The following is a 19,848-nucleotide window of genomic DNA, read 5'->3' as shown; positions in this document are numbered from 1 at the left end:
TAAGTCTCGAAAGGTTTAGAAGTACGATTTGTACATTTCTATAATTGCCGTTGATCAAAGCTTTTTTGTCAAAGTTATATTAAATATGGTTCCGTCAATAACCATTCTTTTTGTCCATTAACATTCGTCTTTAAACTCTTTAATATTCATATTCATATTAAATCCGGGATTTTGATTTAAAAAAAAAAAACAAACAAAAAGAAAAAATTGGATGATCTCTGAACATCTACAAGTTATTAAAATCTCGAAGACGAGGCTCGAATATAATTGTACGATCAAACGAACTTACCTGTAAGTGAAGTTCGATCGTGATTATATGAAGAGCCTCGTCGAGAGATTTTAATAACTTGTAGTAGTCCGCCTGCGGCTAGATNAGGTGCCACAGCCAACTTTTTCTATGGTCTCTGAAGGCGTGTGACTCCATCTAGCCGCAGGCGGACTACTACAAGTTATTAAAATCTCTCGACGAGGCTCTTCATATAATCATGATCGAACTTCACTTACAGATAAGTTCGTTTGATCGTACAATTATACAGTAGAGGCTTCGTATAAGATATCTTAGGGACAGTAGGAGAGGGGAATTCCAGGAACCGCTATGCCCCCACTACGCGCACCCATAGAGAGGAGAAAAATAGGGATCAACGGGTTTTATATAAGATACCTCGCTCGTTGCGCCCGAATTTAATGAAATTTTCCTTTTTACTGAATGAATATCGATAACTAATCTAAATTGATTAGTGTTTAATGTTTTGAATTTGTATCGCCCGCGTTCCCTTTTCTCTCTAAATATAATCCCGCATGATAGAATGGCAGCTGATGTTGGGGGATTGTTGGTATACTCGAGAAAAATCACTGACAAAAAATTACCATTTTTCGATGGGAAAAGTAAAAAAAAATCGATGTATATTTCCGTTATTTGAAAAAAGTGGTGTGACCCCCCCTTAAGGTCATTAGACCCTCATGATCACTTCGTTCATCCCTTCCGTTTGACCCGTAACACCGTTTGATCCTTATAACTACTCTCTTCCCGTTGAAAAATGACCGGGGCCATAGATATCTTATAAGAAGCCCACGGAACATAAACATTCGGAAGGCGATAAAAGTGCCGAGAGTGGGGGTAGGCCTCGAGCGCTTGGAGCGCGAGGTATCTTATACGAGGCCTCTACTGTATAATGATTAGCTTTTTCACCTCGCATTTATTCGAGCTCTTTCTGAAAAATTTTTTCAGAGTTACTGCGAAAAGAGAGCTCGTAACTCGGAATATCGCTGGCCCTATCGACACAGTCCGTCAGAATATCGAGTGAATCGTCCTTTATCTAATATGCCAGAATTTTCCACAGCTTTCAATTGCCCAGTGGCAAGCCCCATGAATCTTCGCAACAAATGTAATTTTTGGAGAAAATAGTTTCATTTATCATTGTAATTAATTATTTCTGTCGCCTCAGTGACTTATTTTGTTACAATTGCCATTGGTTTATTTTTGTTGCGCTCCTGTTCATACCGTATATTGTTCATACACCAAGCTAACAATGAACGGAGCGCTCATGTCTTCAATTATTCAATTCCAAAATAAACGCACATAATGATGACTGAATTTTGCCTTGAGAATTCTTGTATCTCCTATCTTGTTTGACCCTCAAAACCAGGGATCCCCATCAATAGTAAAATTTCTATAATATTACAAGTATTTGACCCTTACATTATTGAAGGTTTAAAATATGCTGATTCAATTTTTCAAATAATATAATATTAATAATCTGTTTTTTTACGAACAATTATATATTTAAAATTTGTTAATATGAAACTGTAAATTTATTACTAAGTGAATAATTCAAATTTCATGAAAGGGGATTTTCGATTACACAAGTAATCGTCAATCTTTCTACCTCAAATTACACGGTTCTACAAAATATGGACTCATTCGTTCTCAAGGATGGAACCAACTTTATCTGATAGATTTTTTCGCGCTGATTCTAAATGCTGTTTTGAAAAATTTTCCTAGCAAGTACAGTTTTTGAGAAAAAAAATGTTAAAGTGTCTAAAAACGGCCAAAACGAACACTGAGAAATTCATTAAAAAATAAGTTCGGACGTAATTTCCGACCCAAAAAAAATCACAATTAAATGAAAATTGGATCTTTTCAATGAATGTGACTTCGTCTTATTTGATTGAATGAAACCCACTAAAAAAAAAATCTAAAAAAGGTGAATTTTCATTTTTTTGGAAAATCAAATTATCGAGAGTTGGCTGTGAGTATCCTCATCCACGCCAATTTCAAATCAATCTACCCACGTGTGTTAACCTCCCCTAGATTTTAATTAGAATATGAAAATCTCGTTTCTTGAAAAGGAATTGTTAATTGCTCTTCATTTTTAAATTAAATCCCACGGAGGTGGAAGAATCGAGACGATTCATTGCCCTCGTGTACGCTGAGCCTAATCTATGGAGAAACGGAATCTCAAGGTACAGCACTGCTAATAAATTAGATTAGCACAGAATTGGTGAGCAGTTGAATCCTCGAAGCTCAGGTATTATCTTATTGAGTGTAATATGAGGGTCAATCTTAGAAAGTCAATCGAATTAATGATATGTCCTGCCCCGACAGGATATTTGACCTTCTGCAGGTTCCTCGAATTGCGAGATCGCCAATGCGAAGAACGACGAATGAATCCCAACGCAGGATTGATCCTTGAGAATGAGCTGATGTTTTTCGTTGAAGATGATGAAACCTGCTCACTCACATCTTCCCTAGCTTCCCCCTCCCCCATCAAGCCCTCCATTAGACCCTTCACCAAGTCCCCTGCTAAGTCCAGAGCCGAGTCCCCCTCCAAATCCTCCAAACCTTGATGAAGTGGTCGTGGTTGAGTCAGAGCAAGACAAAAAAATTTGAGTTCTTGAAATTTTTCTAATTGCTTCGTTTCGAAAAGAAATTATATTTGGAAGTTTTTTTTCATTGTTGAAATCATTTAAACCCAATAAAGAAACAAATCAAGCGTTTTTATGTACATTTCTCTAATTTCTTCAATCACTTTTAATAGAAAAACTACTTCATCAAGGTTTGGAGGACTTGGAGGGGGACTCGGCTCTGGACTCGGCAGGGGACTTGGTGAAGGGTCTGATGGAGGGCTTGATGGGGGAGGGGGAAGCTAGGGAAGATGTGAGTGAGCAGGTTTCATCATCTTCATCGAAAAACATCAACTGATTCTCAAGGATGAATCCTGCGTTGGGATTCATTCGTCGTTCTTCGCGTGGTGATATCGCAATTCGAGGAACCTGCAGAAGGTCAAATATCCTGTCGGGGCAGGACATATCATTAATTCGATTGACTTTCTAAGATTGACTCTCATATTACACTCAACAAGATAATCCCTGAGCTCGGAGGATTCAACTGCTCACCTATTCTGCGCCAATCTAATTTATTAGCAGTGCTGTACCTCGAGATTCCGTTTCTCCATAGATTAGGCTCAGCGTACACGAGGGCAACGAATCATCTCGATTCTTCCACTTCCATGGGATTTAATTAAAAATGCAGGGCAATTAACAATTCCTTTCCAAGAAACGAGATTTTCAAATTATAATTAAAATCTAGGGGAGGTTAACAAACGTGGATAGATTGATTTGAATTTGGCGTGGGTGAGGATACTCACAGCCAACTTCCGATAATTTAATTTTCCAAAAAAATAATGAAAATTCACCTTTTTCAGAATTTTTTTTTGTGGGTTTCATTCAATCAAATAAGACGAAGTCACATTCATTGAAAAGATCCAATTTTCATTTAATTGTGATTTTTTTCTATCTTAAATTACGTCGGGACTCATTTTTTAATGAATTTCTCAGTGTTCGTTTTGGCCGTTTTTAGACACTTTAACATTTTTTTTTCTCAAAAACTGCACCTGCTAGGAAAATTTTTGAAAACAGCATTTAGCATCCTTGAGAACGAATGAGCCCATATTTTGTAGAACCGTGTTATTAATTGATAAAATAGTTGAAAATTTGAATATTTGAATTGATAATACTTAAGTACTCAAACAATTTCAAGAGTGATGTTATCTAATTAAGGGCTATAATATTAATCGTAATAAAATATTACAAATTTGGCTATCCCTGCTCAAAATCATTCGAATTTCAAGGCAACAGATAAACAGGTCGACGTAGTCTACATTGACTTTTCAAAAGCCTTCGATAAATTTAACATCAATGTACTATTAAAACGTCTAATGGATTGTGGGAATGAAGAATCACTTTTACGTTTACTGAGCTCATATCTATCGAATAGGAAAAATTACGTTTGCCACAATGGCTTCGTATCGACTGCCTTTTTTCCAACGTCCGGGGTACTACAAGGCTCAAACTTGGGTCCTTTGCTCTTTCATATTTTCCTCAATCAAGTCACACAATATTTGCATTGTCCACACTTGTTTTATGCGGATGACGCTAAGATATACAAACTAATTGAAAGTCCTGCGGATTGTGCAGCCCTTCAGGCTAATGTTAATAACTTTGCTACCTGGTGTGAGTTGAATGAACTTCCGTTGAATATAAGGAAATGCGAATGCATAAGTTATTTTAGGAATCGTTCACCAGTTATGTTTGAATACACAATCAATGGAGCAGTTCTAGTTAGATCGAACTCATGTGTTGATCTAGGGGTTGCTTTTGATCGTGCTCTAACTTTTCACCCTCATATTGAGGGGGTTGCAACTAGCACTAAACGTGTACTAGGCTTCATAATTAGAATGTGTAGAAATTTCAAAGACAATCGAGTTCTTAGGTTGTTGTACAATAGCCTCGTACGTTCAAAACTAGACTATGGTAGCATCCTGTGGTCTCCTCAATACGACAAATACATCCAACATTTAGAATCAATCCAAAAGCGGTTCTTAAAATTCCTGTGCTGGAGGGAGGATGGCATCTATCCAGAACGGGGTTCGAATTATCGTTTACTTTCTAAACGATTTAATTTTTTGACACTTCAGCAACTAAGAGCCAAAACGGCGATCGTCTTTATAGTAAAGGTCCTCAGAGGCATTGTGGACAGTGCCGAGATGTTATCTCAGTTGAGCATCCAGTTCTCTCAATCGGAAACCCGCTCTGCATCATGCATTTACCTTCCGAAAGTGAAAAACAATCTGACTTTCTCATCTCCAATTCGCCAGGCTAGTTCTCCGGTTAATTTAATGTTCAGCCGTTATCGTGACATGGATATCTTCAATGATACTATTGATTCGTTGATAAAAAAAGCCTATGATGTATGACACTGTTATTGTACATTACTGAACTTCTTACTTGTATATAATCTAGATGTAATTTCTTTTCTCGCTTCATGCGCCATATTGAACTGCTGTTTAATTTCTTGTCTTAATGTAAAATTCACCACGTATTTCTACAGATCTTTGGATAAACTCCTAATTATGTTTATTCACATACCACTCAAGTCATGTAATTGGCCTTGGCTGTTTGACTTTTATACCAATAAATAAATAAATAAAAGTCTAAATGTTCGTGAGGATTGCTTGACCCTCAAAACCATTTGATCCCCTAAATCTAGACATTCTTAAGGACCATTTGACCCTCAAACCATTGACATACCATCTCTGAACGTTCTCAAGGGTTGCTTAACCCGTCAAGCTACTTGACCCTCAACTAAACACAAAAAAAATTCTCTGAATTTTGCTAAATAGTCATGATTTTCTGGTCTTTCAAAGTATTTCTTAAAAGCTCAACTCAAAAGCCCAAAAAACAATTTAAGGCCCGGGTGTACTATCTTTCGAACGTTACCTGGATTTTTTTTTATCTTTCGTAATCCAAAATTGTCAATTGAGTGGTACATCATATAGAAATTCCCAAAAATTATGATAGAATGATACAAAAAAAAAAAAGAAAAGATTCTAAACTTTTTCAAAGAGCGTTTTTAATTGGGATTCGGAATGAGTTGAAAAAAGTGGAAATTACAAATATCTGATTCGCTGTGGCAAATTATCTATTACCTGTCTTTTTCCATGGTGGATAACAAAATACTTACTCGTCATGAGAAGTGACAGCTAGGTATCTCAATTTTCAAAACAGTGGTATGTAGTCATCGGCCATTTTTATGTGATAAAAGTCTGATTAAAAAATTCTCCAAAATATTACAACTTTTTTCAAAGAGCCTTTTCCGTAATAAATGTCTCTGTGCAGTGTGGGAAAAGATTTACGAAATCAGTCTTCCTCCTGGATGATATTGGGTGACAGGCCGCCGTTTGTCACCGTAAATCAGATACATTTTACAATTTCTTGTTATTCAACTTATTCTGAATATAAATTAAAAATGCTCTTTGAAAAAATTAAAAATTTGTTCTATTTTTTTTTATTATTCATTCATAAATTTTGCAAAACTTCTGCATGATGCAGGACTTAATTGACAATTTCAGATGACGAAAGATGAACAAAAACATTGAGATAACGTTCGAAAGATAGTACACCCGGGCCTTAATCTTTCTTCTTCTTTCCTCTGGAAAATGATGAATAAAAACTAATGGAGTAATGATACTTACTTGACACTCTCGACTGCAGTACCACTGGTTTCCACAGCCAGCACACACAAACTGTGCAGCACGTTCTTGGCACCCTTGACACCTTGGTGGTGTATCCCTGTCTTCTCGATTCTCCCTGGACGAGGTTCGTCTCGAGTCTCTCTCTTCTATTAACGAGTTATCCTCTTCCACATCCTCCTGAGGAAAATAAAAATTAATAAAGTTATTAATAAAATCAAATAAATGAGGGTTTTAAAAATTAATTAAACATCAGCATAAATTGAATTTGGAAGTTTAAAATCGGAAATAAATTTCAAACCAATGTTAGTATGAATAAAAACATTCTGGTTGAGTTTATGGTCAATCGGCAGTCAAGTATTATTGATAATAATTAATACAGAAGTGCAAGAATAAAACAGTCTTATGAGAAAATGAACTTTTCGAAATCAGGAAGATGATTAAAATGTAAAAAACAATCTCGAAAAATCGGAAGAAATAAATGAAAATTCTATGCCCAAATTTTGAATTTATTTGTTTGAATTTATGTGTTTACACTCAACGACTCAACTGAAGTTTATTTATACTACTTTAATTATGGTGGAATTATCTCTTACCACATGAATAACATTGTTAGAATGAGAAGATTGGATTGGAGTGTTTCCAACCGGAGTTATTGTGATTTCTCTTCTAGCCTGAAACAAAACGAAAAACAAAAATTAAAAATAAATTCATTTGATTTTTCTCGGTTTTTTCAAATTGTTGTCCAATAGATTCAACAATGAAAAATAACGAATTTATAAAAACTGAATGAATCAATTCTGTTTGATGATCAGTTTTTGGAAGATATTTGCGAAATAAAATAAAATAGAATACCAAGTTCAAACGTTTTAAATTTAAAGATCATTTGATTCTCAACTAAAAACAAAAAGAGTCTGTGAATTTTGCTAAGTAATCATTATATCTAGTCTTTCACATTCTTTCTTACAAACTCAACTCAAAAGCCCTAAAAAATAACAATTAAAAATTTTCTTCTAAATCTTTTCTTCATTCTATATCTGTGAAATAAAATAAGTTGGAAAATTTATATTTCATTAAAACGCAATGAAGAATAAATTAATGAAAAAAAAAACAAAATATATGGATAATAACGAATAACAAAAGAGGCCTCTATTAAAAAATTGGTGTCACCTTTTTTGTGAGCAATCTATTTTCTCAGGGATAACCTTAAGCCTAGGAACAAGGATAATCTTTGCTTAAGATCCTAGATTATACAAATCTTTGTTTTATATTCCTTTTTAAAAAGATATTTTCTGCATATATTTTTTTTATACATATCTATACTTTACTGTTATTATATATAATATGTATAATATACAATATATAATAGAGTACTATATGCATTATAAAATAGTATAGTATAGAATGTAATATAATATAATATAATATAGTATTATCGTAATATCTTTAATGTATGCTATTATCATCATCATTTATAAAAAATCTAATAACACAGTCCGCTGAATAGATTGGCTTAAAAAAACGTTACACTGGATTTTTTACTAAAGAATATAGAAATAGAAAATCGAAAAAATATCTTCTTTTAAAGAAATAAAAAACATTTGTATAATCCAGGATCATCAGCAAAGATTAACTGAAGGATTCCGTTCTGGATACTTTATGGAACAATTTAACTATCTCGTGACATGAAGCAATCATTTAGTGTGAAATAATACAATTCTAGCTGTAAAAAGTCATGATAGAAACGTGACATTAAATCATATGTTCCTCTGATTGTTTATTGTTACTTTAATTATTTTCAAAAATAAATGAAAGGATAAAAAATACAATGAACCACTGGCTTAAGTATGCACGCGTTCCTTTTCTACTAATCAAAAAAATAAATAACAATTCACCTTAGAAGAACTGAGGAGATCGCTGATGGACACCCCACTGTTGCCCTGGAACCCCTGAACCATCTGAGCAACCTGTACCTGTCCCCTCTCCCTCTCAGGGGCAGTCAGCAGTTTCGCCAGAGTCGGTGAGAATGTAGTGGGCCTGGGGCTGTGACTCTTCGTCAAAATCCCATGCAGCAAACTACCACTCTGTCCCCCAGTTGTCCCAGTCACCGGTCCCGAGGCCACAGGATGCAGTGTAACATCCGGATAATTTTGTGGATTTTTAACACTCGTTCCACTCGACTCTGACTGTTGTCTCGCAAATTTGGCAAATTGAAGGTGAATATCTTTGTAATTAACATCAGGATTTGATCCAGACTTGCACGAGTCTGTGCTGGAGGGTCTGGAGTCGTGAATAGTCTCGACAAAGCCACCACCAGCAGCAAGTCCAATGTTCACGGAATTTCTCATTCTTCTGCCCCTTCTGGGAACAGTCTCAGGATGTCGAAGTCTGTGCTCAGCTATTACTGATCGTACATCGAGGAGAGGGCCCTGTCTACCCTCGCCAATCTGTCTGGCGTCCAGCTGAACGTCCAGAATTCTCTTCTGGTGCTTCTGATCCTGGGGAGGTCTTGCTGACACTTGGGAAACAGTCAGCTGACGATTTTGGGACTTTGGGGGAATTATCTGGCGCTCTGGGGACTTTTTCACTGGGGGTGGGGGCTCCTCGGGAGGAGGGGAGTCCTTCGGGGCCTCGGTGGGGGCGGGGGGCTCCTGGGGAGGGGCCGGGGGCTCCCAGTCTGGCGCCAGGGAGAGAGACGCTGGGGGAATGCTCTCTGCTATTTGGCCGTTTGTGTTCCCCAGGAAGCCCATCACTTGACGCTTTCGCTCTACTCGCAGGTAGGCTTCTTCCTTCAATTTCCTCATGGAGAGAATCTCGTTCCACTCCATCTCCTTTGCACGGGCCAACTCGTCCAGGGCCTGGAGAACCAGAGGAGGATAGAGATTTTTTAGTTTTAGGATTTTAGTTTTAGGTGATTAGGGGAGGTTTTCGGATTTCGATAGCTTCGGAACAATTGGAGGTAGAGAATAACTGTTTGAGTGAAAAATACTCGATTTTTTGTGATGTACATTTTGTCGGTTGCACATTTTTTTCTATCTACAATAGCTCCTCCGAGAAACTCAAATGAAGTTGATGTGAAAATTGGAAATTCAACGTGAAAAATCAACTTCACAATTGAACGATCGACGCAAAAATGTGTAATTTTCAATAAAACAGTTAGAAATAGAAGAAAACTTTGTGGATAAAAAAAAGTTTGTCTTTTTGTCCTAAACATTTTGCCTCTAGAGAATTTTGCTTTAACTCTGAAGGTTCTGCCAACAAATTCAAACGAAGTTGATGGAAACAAAATATTAATCGAGTAGCAAAACTAGAAAACGCAAATTCCCGATCAGTTTTTGCAAAATATCTCGAAACTTAGAAGAGATACAAGAATTTTCATGAGAACCTTTTTTGTAGCCCTTGAAATTCCCCACAAATAAGCTTTAGTCGAAAATTCTCCTATCACCCCTAGATTCCGAGATATCCCCAAAAATCCAGATCACCTCCACAATTCAATTGCTCTCGATTTTCCCAGTAATTGCCTTCGGTATTACAAAACAATTGACAAAATTCATCATCAATGGGTTAATGAAAACATAATTAATTACCTGAACCTCAGCACGAAGTTCATCAGCCCTGGTGGCCAGTTCCTCAGCGCTGATTCTGTCGCAGCCAACCAAAGAGTCGATAAATCTCTCTCGTTGCTCGAAACATATTCTCTTGGGATTAAAATTGGAGAATGGATCCTCGGTTGATTTTCTCTTGCGCTCTTTACTCCTCGTCTTCTTTCTGGTGTCTGTGGTCTCATCGTCCGATTGATTCTCCTTCTTCACTACTGTAGGGGTGGCTGTCTCCTCTGGTAAAGCAGCACCATTCTGTCGATTCTGGGGCACCTTTGGAGACCTTCTGGACTCATCCTCTCGTTTTTCAGGCTTACCACTCGATGGACTCGATGTTGCACAGTCCATGGCGTGCATTTTATTTAAACTGTAATTTTTAAAAATTATTTTAGCTTTTAAGTCGGGGAAATTGGAGATAATGTGCAGATTGAATTTTTTTTTTTAATTTTGAGGTATTAAGGCTTAAGTGGATTATCTTTCGAACGTAATCTTGATTGTTTTTTTTATTTTGATAATCTGAAATGATCTCCAATTGCTACTCAGTTTTACATAGCCCTGGAGTCTCCAAAAATTATGATTGTACATTTAAAAAAACGTTGAAAAAAAGCTGAACATTTTCAAAGAGCTTTTTTAAATAATATTGGCAAATAAAGCCAATAGGGAGGAAATTACAAATAAATAATTTGATGTATCTAATGGCTGCTAGGTCGTCATTTGTCACAGTAGTCAATGGCTGTCAGATCGTTAGTTACCATGATAAATTATCCATTCACTATTTCCTCTCTATCGGATTTATTTCTTAATCTTTATTAAAAACGCTCTTCGAAAATGTTCATTTTTTTCTACTTTTTTTGATTGTACAATCATAATTTTTAGGGACTCCTGCGTGATGTAAAATCCAATGGAAATTGTGATATAGTTTTGCATTATGAAGATGGAAAACAATCGAGATAACGTTCGAGAGATAATTCAACCGGGCCTTAAATTCGAAACTATCTCGGGATATCCCTTAGGGGTATCTCCTAGGTAGTATTCGTTCTACTCTCGCAGCCTGCACTTTAATCTCCTGTTTTATCGTTCATTAATGCCTTTTTCTTGCTCTTATTGACAGTCCGCCTCCTGCCCTTTTCAGCTTTGCTTTTACGTTAAATAGTGTAACACCTACAGCGTGGGTGTTTATTATTTAAATCTCTGTTTATATTGCCTCTATTATTTTTGCTGCATGACTTGTGTTATGATGTATTTTGTACAATATAATGTACAGTAATAAAATTCTCAATCAATCAATCAATCAAGCAATCGGTAATTGGTGTTGTTTGAGGGTTTTTTGACTCACGACTCCCAACGTCTTTAAGGGTCGTTTGACGTATGTTGACTTCTAATTGGTGTTTAGGTGAGGGTGGAATCGTTGTAAGGGTCAAATGACCCTTAACGACGTTTGAAGTTGGGGGTCAAATTGTCTCAAAAGGCAAACGACCCTTGAAGACGCGTCGGGTTGAAGGTCAAATTGTGTTGAGGGGCTTACCCGAGTGGAAATTCTGTTCAGGTCCTTTAATTCTCTTTGACCCGTGAAGGTTAATTTAACCCTCAAGAAGAACTGTTTGTCTTATTTGTTGAACGACCTTCAAGGACGTTGGAATTAAGGGTCAAATGGTTTTGAAGGTCAATTTGACCCTTATGTGTAAAGAAAACAAAAAATATCTTATCGTTCTCACTCGCCACCTCCCTTTAATCGGCAATTATCTCGTGAACGAGTATTTCTCGCAGAAAATCACCAAAAATATTTTTTGTAGGAAATTTCCTCCTCTCCAAAAAGCTCTGAACCCACTTCCCTCTGAACCCCCTCAATCCGATGATAAATGCAAAGTAATAAAAACCAAAATTCTCCAATGGTTTGAACCAAAAAAATTAATCCTCTCTCAATCCCTTCCTCTCGCTCACTCCCTCAACACTCACCACCAATCCACAAACAAAAATCAACCTCAATTCCCTCAATTCTCCCAATCCCGCATAAAGAAGAAAAAAAAGAGGAAAATACACATGAGATAAAGATGGAGAATGTTAGCAACCAGCGCCAACTAGAGTTCGTTGCACCCCGGCGACGTTAGCAAGTTTTGGTGTCATCGTATTTTCCTCTCGTACTCCTCAAACAACTCTTCAATCTCCAGATCCCATTGTCCTCCACTCACTTTACCATTTTTTTTCATTTTTATCACAATAATTGAAGGTCAGTTACAGCCGAAAGGAAAGGGGGATGATAATGTCCAGGTGATGATGATGATTTACTCCCTCTCTTGTTCCTCCGCGGAAAAGTGAAAGGGAATTTTGTCGACGATAAGGGACACCACCGGTTACGTACTGGCCGCTGTACTAGTCTAATCGTGACTAGTAGCGTCATCAAGACGCCTTAGGTATTGCCCTGATGAACACTAGTGGGGGACGTGTACACGGTTTGTTAGAGAGGTCAAAGACGAAGGCGAACTGGCGAGAGTGACTTTCGATTTAGAATTAAGGTGAATTGTTGGTATAGGTCGAGATGAAAAAAAATTTTTTTTTCATAGTTTACTATCAGTTTAGTTGAAGGACGCTTGGAGGGGATTAGTTTATCGAGGAATGGGGAGGGATGAGAGATGTGGAGGTGAGGGGATTTTCCGGAGGTGTTTGAGGGAAATTATCTCGGGGATGATGAAGTGGAGGAGGAAATTTTGTAGAATGTTTTTTGCCGGGAATTTAATCATCTGTAAAAATGGTATTGTGACATTTTTTGGTAGAACTAGTGGTTTTTGATATAATTGAATAATTAGTAGGAAAAAGGTGGGCGAGTGGGTTTTTTTAGAAGTTTATTTTGCAGTTGGAGTTTGAGAGGAAGTATCTCGGGGATGATGAAGTGGGGGAGGAAATTTTGTAGAATTTTTTTTGAGGGGAATTTATCATCTGTAAAAATGGTATTGTGACATTTTTTGCTGGAACTAATGGTTTTTGAGATAATTGAATAATTAGCAGGAAAAAGATGAGGGAGTAGAATTTTTTAGAAGTTTACTTTACAGTTGAAGTTTAACTGCAATTATCTCAGTAATGAGTAGGTGTAGGAGGAAATTTCATAAAACGTTTTTTCGAGGAAATTGAATTCTCCACAAAAAAAATTTTTGGGTCGAACCAAAGGTTTCCAAGATAATTGGCTAACTAACATAAAGAAATTTCGAAATTTCATAGGACATTTTTTGTAGGATAGGGGAGAGTGGGACAAAAGAAACATAAGGCAAAATAAAATAGTCGAAAAATGACTGTTTGACGCAATTCAAGCAAAAAAAAATTGTTTTGTTTTTTTGCTTTTTTTTCATCAACTTTTTTAATTATTGGGAGTACTGACGGAAATAATAATTTTTTATTTGTCTTATAATTCAATTAATTAGATTAATTGCTTTGCTTTTTTCATTCTATTTGAAATTCAGCATCAATTTTCCTTTTCCCCCTCTGGGTCTCCCCTGGGCTTTCCTCTGGACTTTGGACTTTGCTGTTTCATTTTGCTTTCAATTAATCCATTGAGAAAATTTTCTCCCGTCAGAACTTCTCAATAATTTTCCATTCTACTGAATGTAAAATTATTATTCTCACTAGTACTCTCAAGAATAAATAAAAGTTAGTATACAAAAGTTGGTAAAAATAAATATTAAAAAAAAAATTTCTTTCGCTTGAATTGCGTCAGTCATTTTTCGACTGTTCCAGTTTGCCCCACTCTCCCCTATTTAATTCTCTACAAAAAAGCGTTTATAACATTTTTGGATAGTACCAAAGGTTTTCAAGTAACTAAATAATTACCCCGGAAAAAAGATGAATGAATTCATAAAAAAAAACAAATCTGAAGTTCAAGTGTGATTGCAACTATCTCAGCAATGCTGGTCTAAACGGAAATTCCATAAGACATTTTCTGCCGGAAATTCAATTCTCCACCAAAAATATTTCATCACATTTTCTCATATTCATTCATAAACAAATCTTAATCCTGCAGTTGTCCTCGAGAGGCGCTTCATCCCCTAGAATCATTTGATCCGGAAATATTGCTGATTGTAAAGCTCCATCCGCCTCCCCTCCACTATTTTTCATATCATTCATTGATTTATAAATAAATTTTGATCGTGTGGCTGTCCTCGGGGGGGGGGGGCGTTTCACCCCCGTATAAATAAAAATCGCCCCCTAGAACTCACCGGGATGCTGGTTTGAGCCCAAGAGCAAGCAGTACATCAATGCCCGCCATTTTCTGCTGTTCACTGGAAAATTTCTGCTGACAGATTGCCCCATCGTCATCCCCAAATTTCCTGTAGTATCTTATTCCCTCGTTAACATCGTGAATTCCCTCATCCCCATATTTTCCCTCCTTTCCGTATTTTCCATGTGTGACCTTGAGAATTGACCTTTTGGCGTCCTCAACGAGCATCTTCGTCACCGGTTGTACATTAACAGGCACCCCAATTGTTGGCACAGCACCTCTGCGCAGCCTACTGCGCACCGGAAGTCCAAGAACAAGATGCTCCATGTCTTTCTCATACGAATCATTCGTAAAATGTAAAGAGCATATACGCGCTGTCTGTATGTTAAATGGTACATCGCCATTAGACAGGGGTGGACGTCCGCAGGCGCGTACCCATCTAGCACGTACTTCCGGTATCTGGGGGAATCGATGGTAACGGATACGACGGCCACGAGTACGTCGGTGACTATTTCTACATGTTGCTACTGCACATTGAGGCATTTTTTTCGCTCTTCAACACTCAACAAAAATTATCTCGAAAAAGATGAGGTCGAGATGATTATCTCAGGACAAAATATCTGGAGAAAATTGTCAATTTTTGTTGAAAATATATCTTGATGATTATTTCGAAATTTATCTCGTTTTATTTTTTGTTATCTAGATCCTCCAGCCATGGGGATAGATGAGATTGTCTATGGTAAGAATTATTATGCCGAAAAAAAACAAAACTTCCTTGGAAATGATTATCTGGCAGATTAGTGATTATCTCAAAAAAGATATTTTGAAGGAAATTATCTCGTCATCTCCTCAGTTATCTCGATCCTCCAGCAACGAAATTGGATGAGAATTTCTCGCAATGATATCACCCCAATTTTATTATCAAAAAATTTCCAAATGTTCAAGATATCAGTTATCTGAAAAATATCTGGAGTAAAATTCTGTAATTTTTTTTCTCCAAAAAAATTATCTCGAGAAAAATTCTTGATGGATTATCTCCTTAACCACTCAGTTATCTCGATCCTCCAGCGTGAAATTATCATCACGATTCCTTGAAATGCTCTTCCAGCCTCGAATACATGTTCGTTTATTCTCAATGCAATGTTTTTTCCTCAATAATTCTTGACGATACCTCAACCCTCCCACCGATCTATTTATCCCGAAAAGTATTCAAGATTATCTCTGGCTCGTCACAATGTTTGAACTTGAATATCTCCGAAGATAATGGAGATAAGGTACCATTTTGGTGCGAGTGCTCTGGATAAAACCACGAGTTCAATGATCCACCGAAATGTTCTCCACTCGTTTCACCAATTCCCGGACTTTAGTCACCCCCTGACTGCTCCTGGAGATGATTTTGCACTAGGTTAGGAACTGTTGTTTACACTCGGTTAACACGAAATTATCGCTCACGTGACGTCACACTTTCACTTGTAGAAAAACTACCCCTGATTTTTTCAAATGCTTTGCACAACTCCACTGCACTTTATGAATCACTTTGGCACTTTTTAATCGTTCACTGGGGTCACAAGGGCCGCGGGGCATAGCCTGCGATACAACTTTAACAACTGGAATAACGAATTTTTTTTTTTTTGAAAGAAGAGTCTCGCAGCTGCGTGCTCGCCTCGTGTCTGAGGAAGCGAGCCACCGTGAACCGGTGAACCAATGATGTTGGGGACTCTGTGTGGCGGCACCGCGACCAGGGGCGCTCAGGGGTTATGCTGGGGAGGGGAGAATCAAGGGGGGGGGGGAGAGGAGGAGAGGCGGATGGATTTTTTTTGTTGTTTAATTTAGAATGTTTCATTGAGGAAATCAGCATTTTCGGGAGTTACGGCGATTGAAAATTGTGAGTGACGGGGATGTGTGTGTGATGATTTGTGATGATGATTAGGATTTTTTAGGAATTCATTGAGATGTAGAGAGGGGAAAACTGAAGATGAGGTTTATTCGAGGAAAAATTGATTTTGGGGTTGACGTTTGATTGGAAATATCTCGATGATGAGTTGGCTTGAGAGGATTTTTCGCAGAACGTTTTTTGGCGGAAATTTAATTCTCTACAAAAAAGGTTTTGTGACATTTTTGGGCCGAGTCTGTGATTTTCGAGATAATTGGAGAATTATTGGTGAAGAAAAAGAATGAATGAATTTGAGATCGTCGAAAGACGATTTTGCGGTTGTCTAGGAGGGAATTTCGTTGGATGTTTTTTGTTGAAAATTCAAGTCTCTACATAAAGTATTTAATAGCGTTTTTGGACAGAACTAACGGCTCCTGAGATAGCTGGGTAATCACAAAAGAAAAGATGAATGCATTTATTATCGTGGAAAACCGATTTTGCAGGAAAAGTTTGATTGAAATTATCTCGGTACCGAGATGGTTGAAGAGGAAAATTAATAAAATATTTTTTTCAGAAAATTTAATCCTCCACAAAAAACATTCAAGACATTTCTCCCTGAACCACTCCTTACCCGTTAAAATCCCCAATCATGAAAACCGTTTCCTTCAACTTCTCCCAAAATCAAAAATTGCCAAAACTCCATAACAAAAATCCCCCCAAAAATTAAAAAACTTCCTTCAAATTCATTTCACCAATTCAATCATCTCCGACAATTGAACCCAACCTCCAGTGAATCAATTCCATTGATTCATCCCGGTAAAAAAAAATTAGAAAAAAGTGAAATTAAATTAAAAGTTGCATTTCTCTTATTTCCCTTTTGTTGTCTTCAGCTTTTTCTTCTCTCGGTTTTTCGCGTCAGAAATATAAGTGAAGTTAAGGGCAACCACCCCCAGTTGGTCTCACTACATGGTACTTCACGTGGGTATGAAAGTGAGAGCGAGAAGCAACAAAAAGGGAGGGACGTGGTCCCTTCATCCTTGAGGTGGGGCTTTCGCTCGTCAGAGAGAGAGAGAGAGAGAGAGAGAGAGAGAGAGAGAGAGAGAGAGAGATGGGGCAAACCCCACTGCGTTTCTCGTAGGATCAATACCCGACCGAACCCCAAGTTCCACCCCTGCCACCATCCAATATCCCCTTCGCCCTTCACCCTCCCCCCTTTTTCATGGTGAATGCAGCCTGGAGAACCCAGAGGCTCCGAAACTTCGAGCACCAAGTGTTGAACTTGGAGAGAATTTTTCCGGTTAAATTTTTTTTCGAAGACGGGCCATTGGGAAAGGGCAATTAAGGGCATTTTTTGAGTTTTTGAAATCGCAAAAATGAAAATAGTGGAGCATTTTTTATTTGGAATGCGATGCAGCTTCGAAATGAGGGTCATGAGGGTCAGATTAAGGGTCACAAGGGTCCAAATAACAGTCGTAAGAGGCAGATTAAGAATCGCAAGGGTCAGATTAAGGGTCACGAGGGTCTAAATAAGAGTTACAAGAGGCAGATTAAGGGTCACAAGGGTCCAAATAAGAGTCGCAAGAGGCAGATTAAGGATCGCAAGGGTCAGATTAAGGGTCACAAGGGGCTAAATAAGAATCTCAATATCGTTCTATATTGTAAAAATTCAAATCGGCTTTTGATGATGAAAATTTGGTAATGAGATGGTTTAAAAGGAAGTTGCAAAGGACATTTTATGTAGGAAATTTAATGCTTTACAAAAAAGATTTTATGACATTTTTGGGTAGAACAATTGCAATCTCTCCCCTCGGCCCTTCGATAAAATGTTAATAGATAAATTTTCTGTACACATACTTGAATGAATTTGAAACATCACATTTGAAAAAACCATCAGAAAGCTCACTTTCAGAGAAATTCATGAAAAATTCAAAATTTTCAACAATCATCATAAAAATCAAATCAACCAATATACCTATCGTAATCATCTTTCAACTTCGACTTAATGGCATTGAAACAAACATTTTAAGCTATGATTGAATTTATTTGAAGCATGATATTCAAAGATATCCCCGGAATTCTGATTTTCAAAAAATACAAAATTTTTGAAAATTCTCGAATAAATCAAAATAACGATTATTGCTAGCGCCTTCATCTTCGAACTCAGTCAAAGGGACATCTAAACAAATTTTGTAAGCCACAAAATTTCAATCAATCCAGAACATTTTTTTTGGTTATCGTGGGACAACCGATTTTCGAAACAATTCAAAAATTTAAAAAACTAATAGATGAATTAAATTTTAGTTAATGGCGATCGATGGGGCTCAACAATACCTACATTTGAAAAAAAAAGACTCAATTCTATCCATTCATGAGTGAACAATTGAAGAAAAACTACCATTTTCGGACTTTTTGGATCATAATGGGTCGATATAACACAGAAAATCCAAAATTTCAATTTGAAAAATTAAGAAAACTAATCGATGAATTAAATTTCAATTAATGGCGATCGATAGGGCTCAACAATACTTACATTTGAAAAAAAAAAGACTCAATTCCATCCACTCATGAGTGAACAATTGAAGAAAAACTTTACCAGTTTCGGACTTTTTGGATCATAATGGGTCGACATACCACAAAAAATCCAAAACTTCAATTTGAACGATTACAATACTTCCATTCGGAAGCAAAAAGTATTTCACTGGATAAAAAATAGCCGAAGTACTTGGATATCCTTAATGCACTGAGAAAAAACAATATTTTTCCTAAATTTCTTATTTTCTACAGGGAAGAAATTCAATTCAGTAGCGAAGTGGTAAAACGGTTTAAGTCGACTTATCTCTTAGTTGAGCTTTTGGAAAATAACTCCGAATCTAAAGGAGATAATGAAATTTTCGTAATAACCTTTTTTCTAGAGCAAATTGAGTGCTACAAGAAAAGTCTGGACAAAAATTTAGCCATCTCCCTTAGATTCCGAGATATTCACTAAAAACTGGCCAATTGTCAAAATCGACTTAAACTGCTGTACCACTTCGCTACTGAATTAATTTTTCAATGTTTATAATTATTGAGGGAGTTCACTCAAGATTATAACTAACATGACCATCCTCTACAGCAATTTAATTACCAAAAATTGAAATCCAATGAGAATACCCAGTGACTGCCTCGACCGGAGAAATACGGTCTTAAAAACATAAATCCCCCTCTCAAGTAAATGAATATTTCGCAAAAATAATTTATTTCTCAGCATGCCTCCCCGTGAAGAAAACTTCTCCCCTAATTTTCTCTCACTATTTCCACCACAGATATTTCATTTCATTCGAAATATTTCTGGCAGCCAGCAGTCGCCAAAAGTCTTGAAATAATCGGTTGAGCGAGAATTTGCGGGTTTCCAGGTACCAAAACTCGACCTTTTCAGGAGGAACCGAGGGGTTCGCCAGGTTTCGGACTCAAAAGGAGACCGATTGAGGAATAAAAAAAAAACCACCGGAGAGCCGTGAGTGCAAGAGAGAGATCGTTAAACTGGGACCAAGACATCTGGCGTCAGGACAAAGGGAAGTTGGAGGCCAGAAACCCGAGAGAGGTCCATTTTGGATGAGACTGAGACAGAGCGACAGGGAGAGAGAGAGAGAGAGAGAGAGA

At 37.1% G+C, this 19,848-nt stretch overlaps 1 protein-coding gene across 3 annotated transcripts in view; it reads right to left on the bottom strand.

Moving 5' to 3' along the window:
- Positions 1 to 19,848, bottom strand: part of LOC107037544 — a 68,678-nt gene that overhangs the window by 44,902 nt on the left and 3,928 nt on the right. For 2 of the 3 annotated variants that reach the window (XM_015256156.1, XM_015256157.1), the window contains exons 3-6: positions 10,118 to 10,496; positions 8,426 to 9,388; positions 7,127 to 7,204; positions 6,534 to 6,710 (exon numbers count right to left, since the gene is read on the bottom strand). In XM_015256156.1, the coding sequence (XP_015111642.1) occupies positions 6,534 to 6,710; positions 7,127 to 7,204; positions 8,426 to 9,388; positions 10,118 to 10,496 (1,597 nt within the window). Of the gene's footprint in view, positions 1 to 6,533; positions 6,711 to 7,126; positions 7,205 to 8,425; positions 9,389 to 10,117; positions 10,497 to 14,334; positions 16,020 to 19,848 lie in introns of those variants that run through there. The other variant, XM_015256155.1, reaches the window with a different exon arrangement.

This window comes from Diachasma alloeum, unplaced genomic scaffold (genome assembly GCF_001412515.2).
Source record: "Diachasma alloeum isolate Michigan unplaced genomic scaffold, Dall2.0 Dall_scaffold_00255, whole genome shotgun sequence".
Taxonomy (NCBI): domain Eukaryota; kingdom Metazoa; phylum Arthropoda; class Insecta; order Hymenoptera; family Braconidae; genus Diachasma; species Diachasma alloeum.
This window is presented reverse-complemented; position numbering and strand designations above follow the sequence as displayed.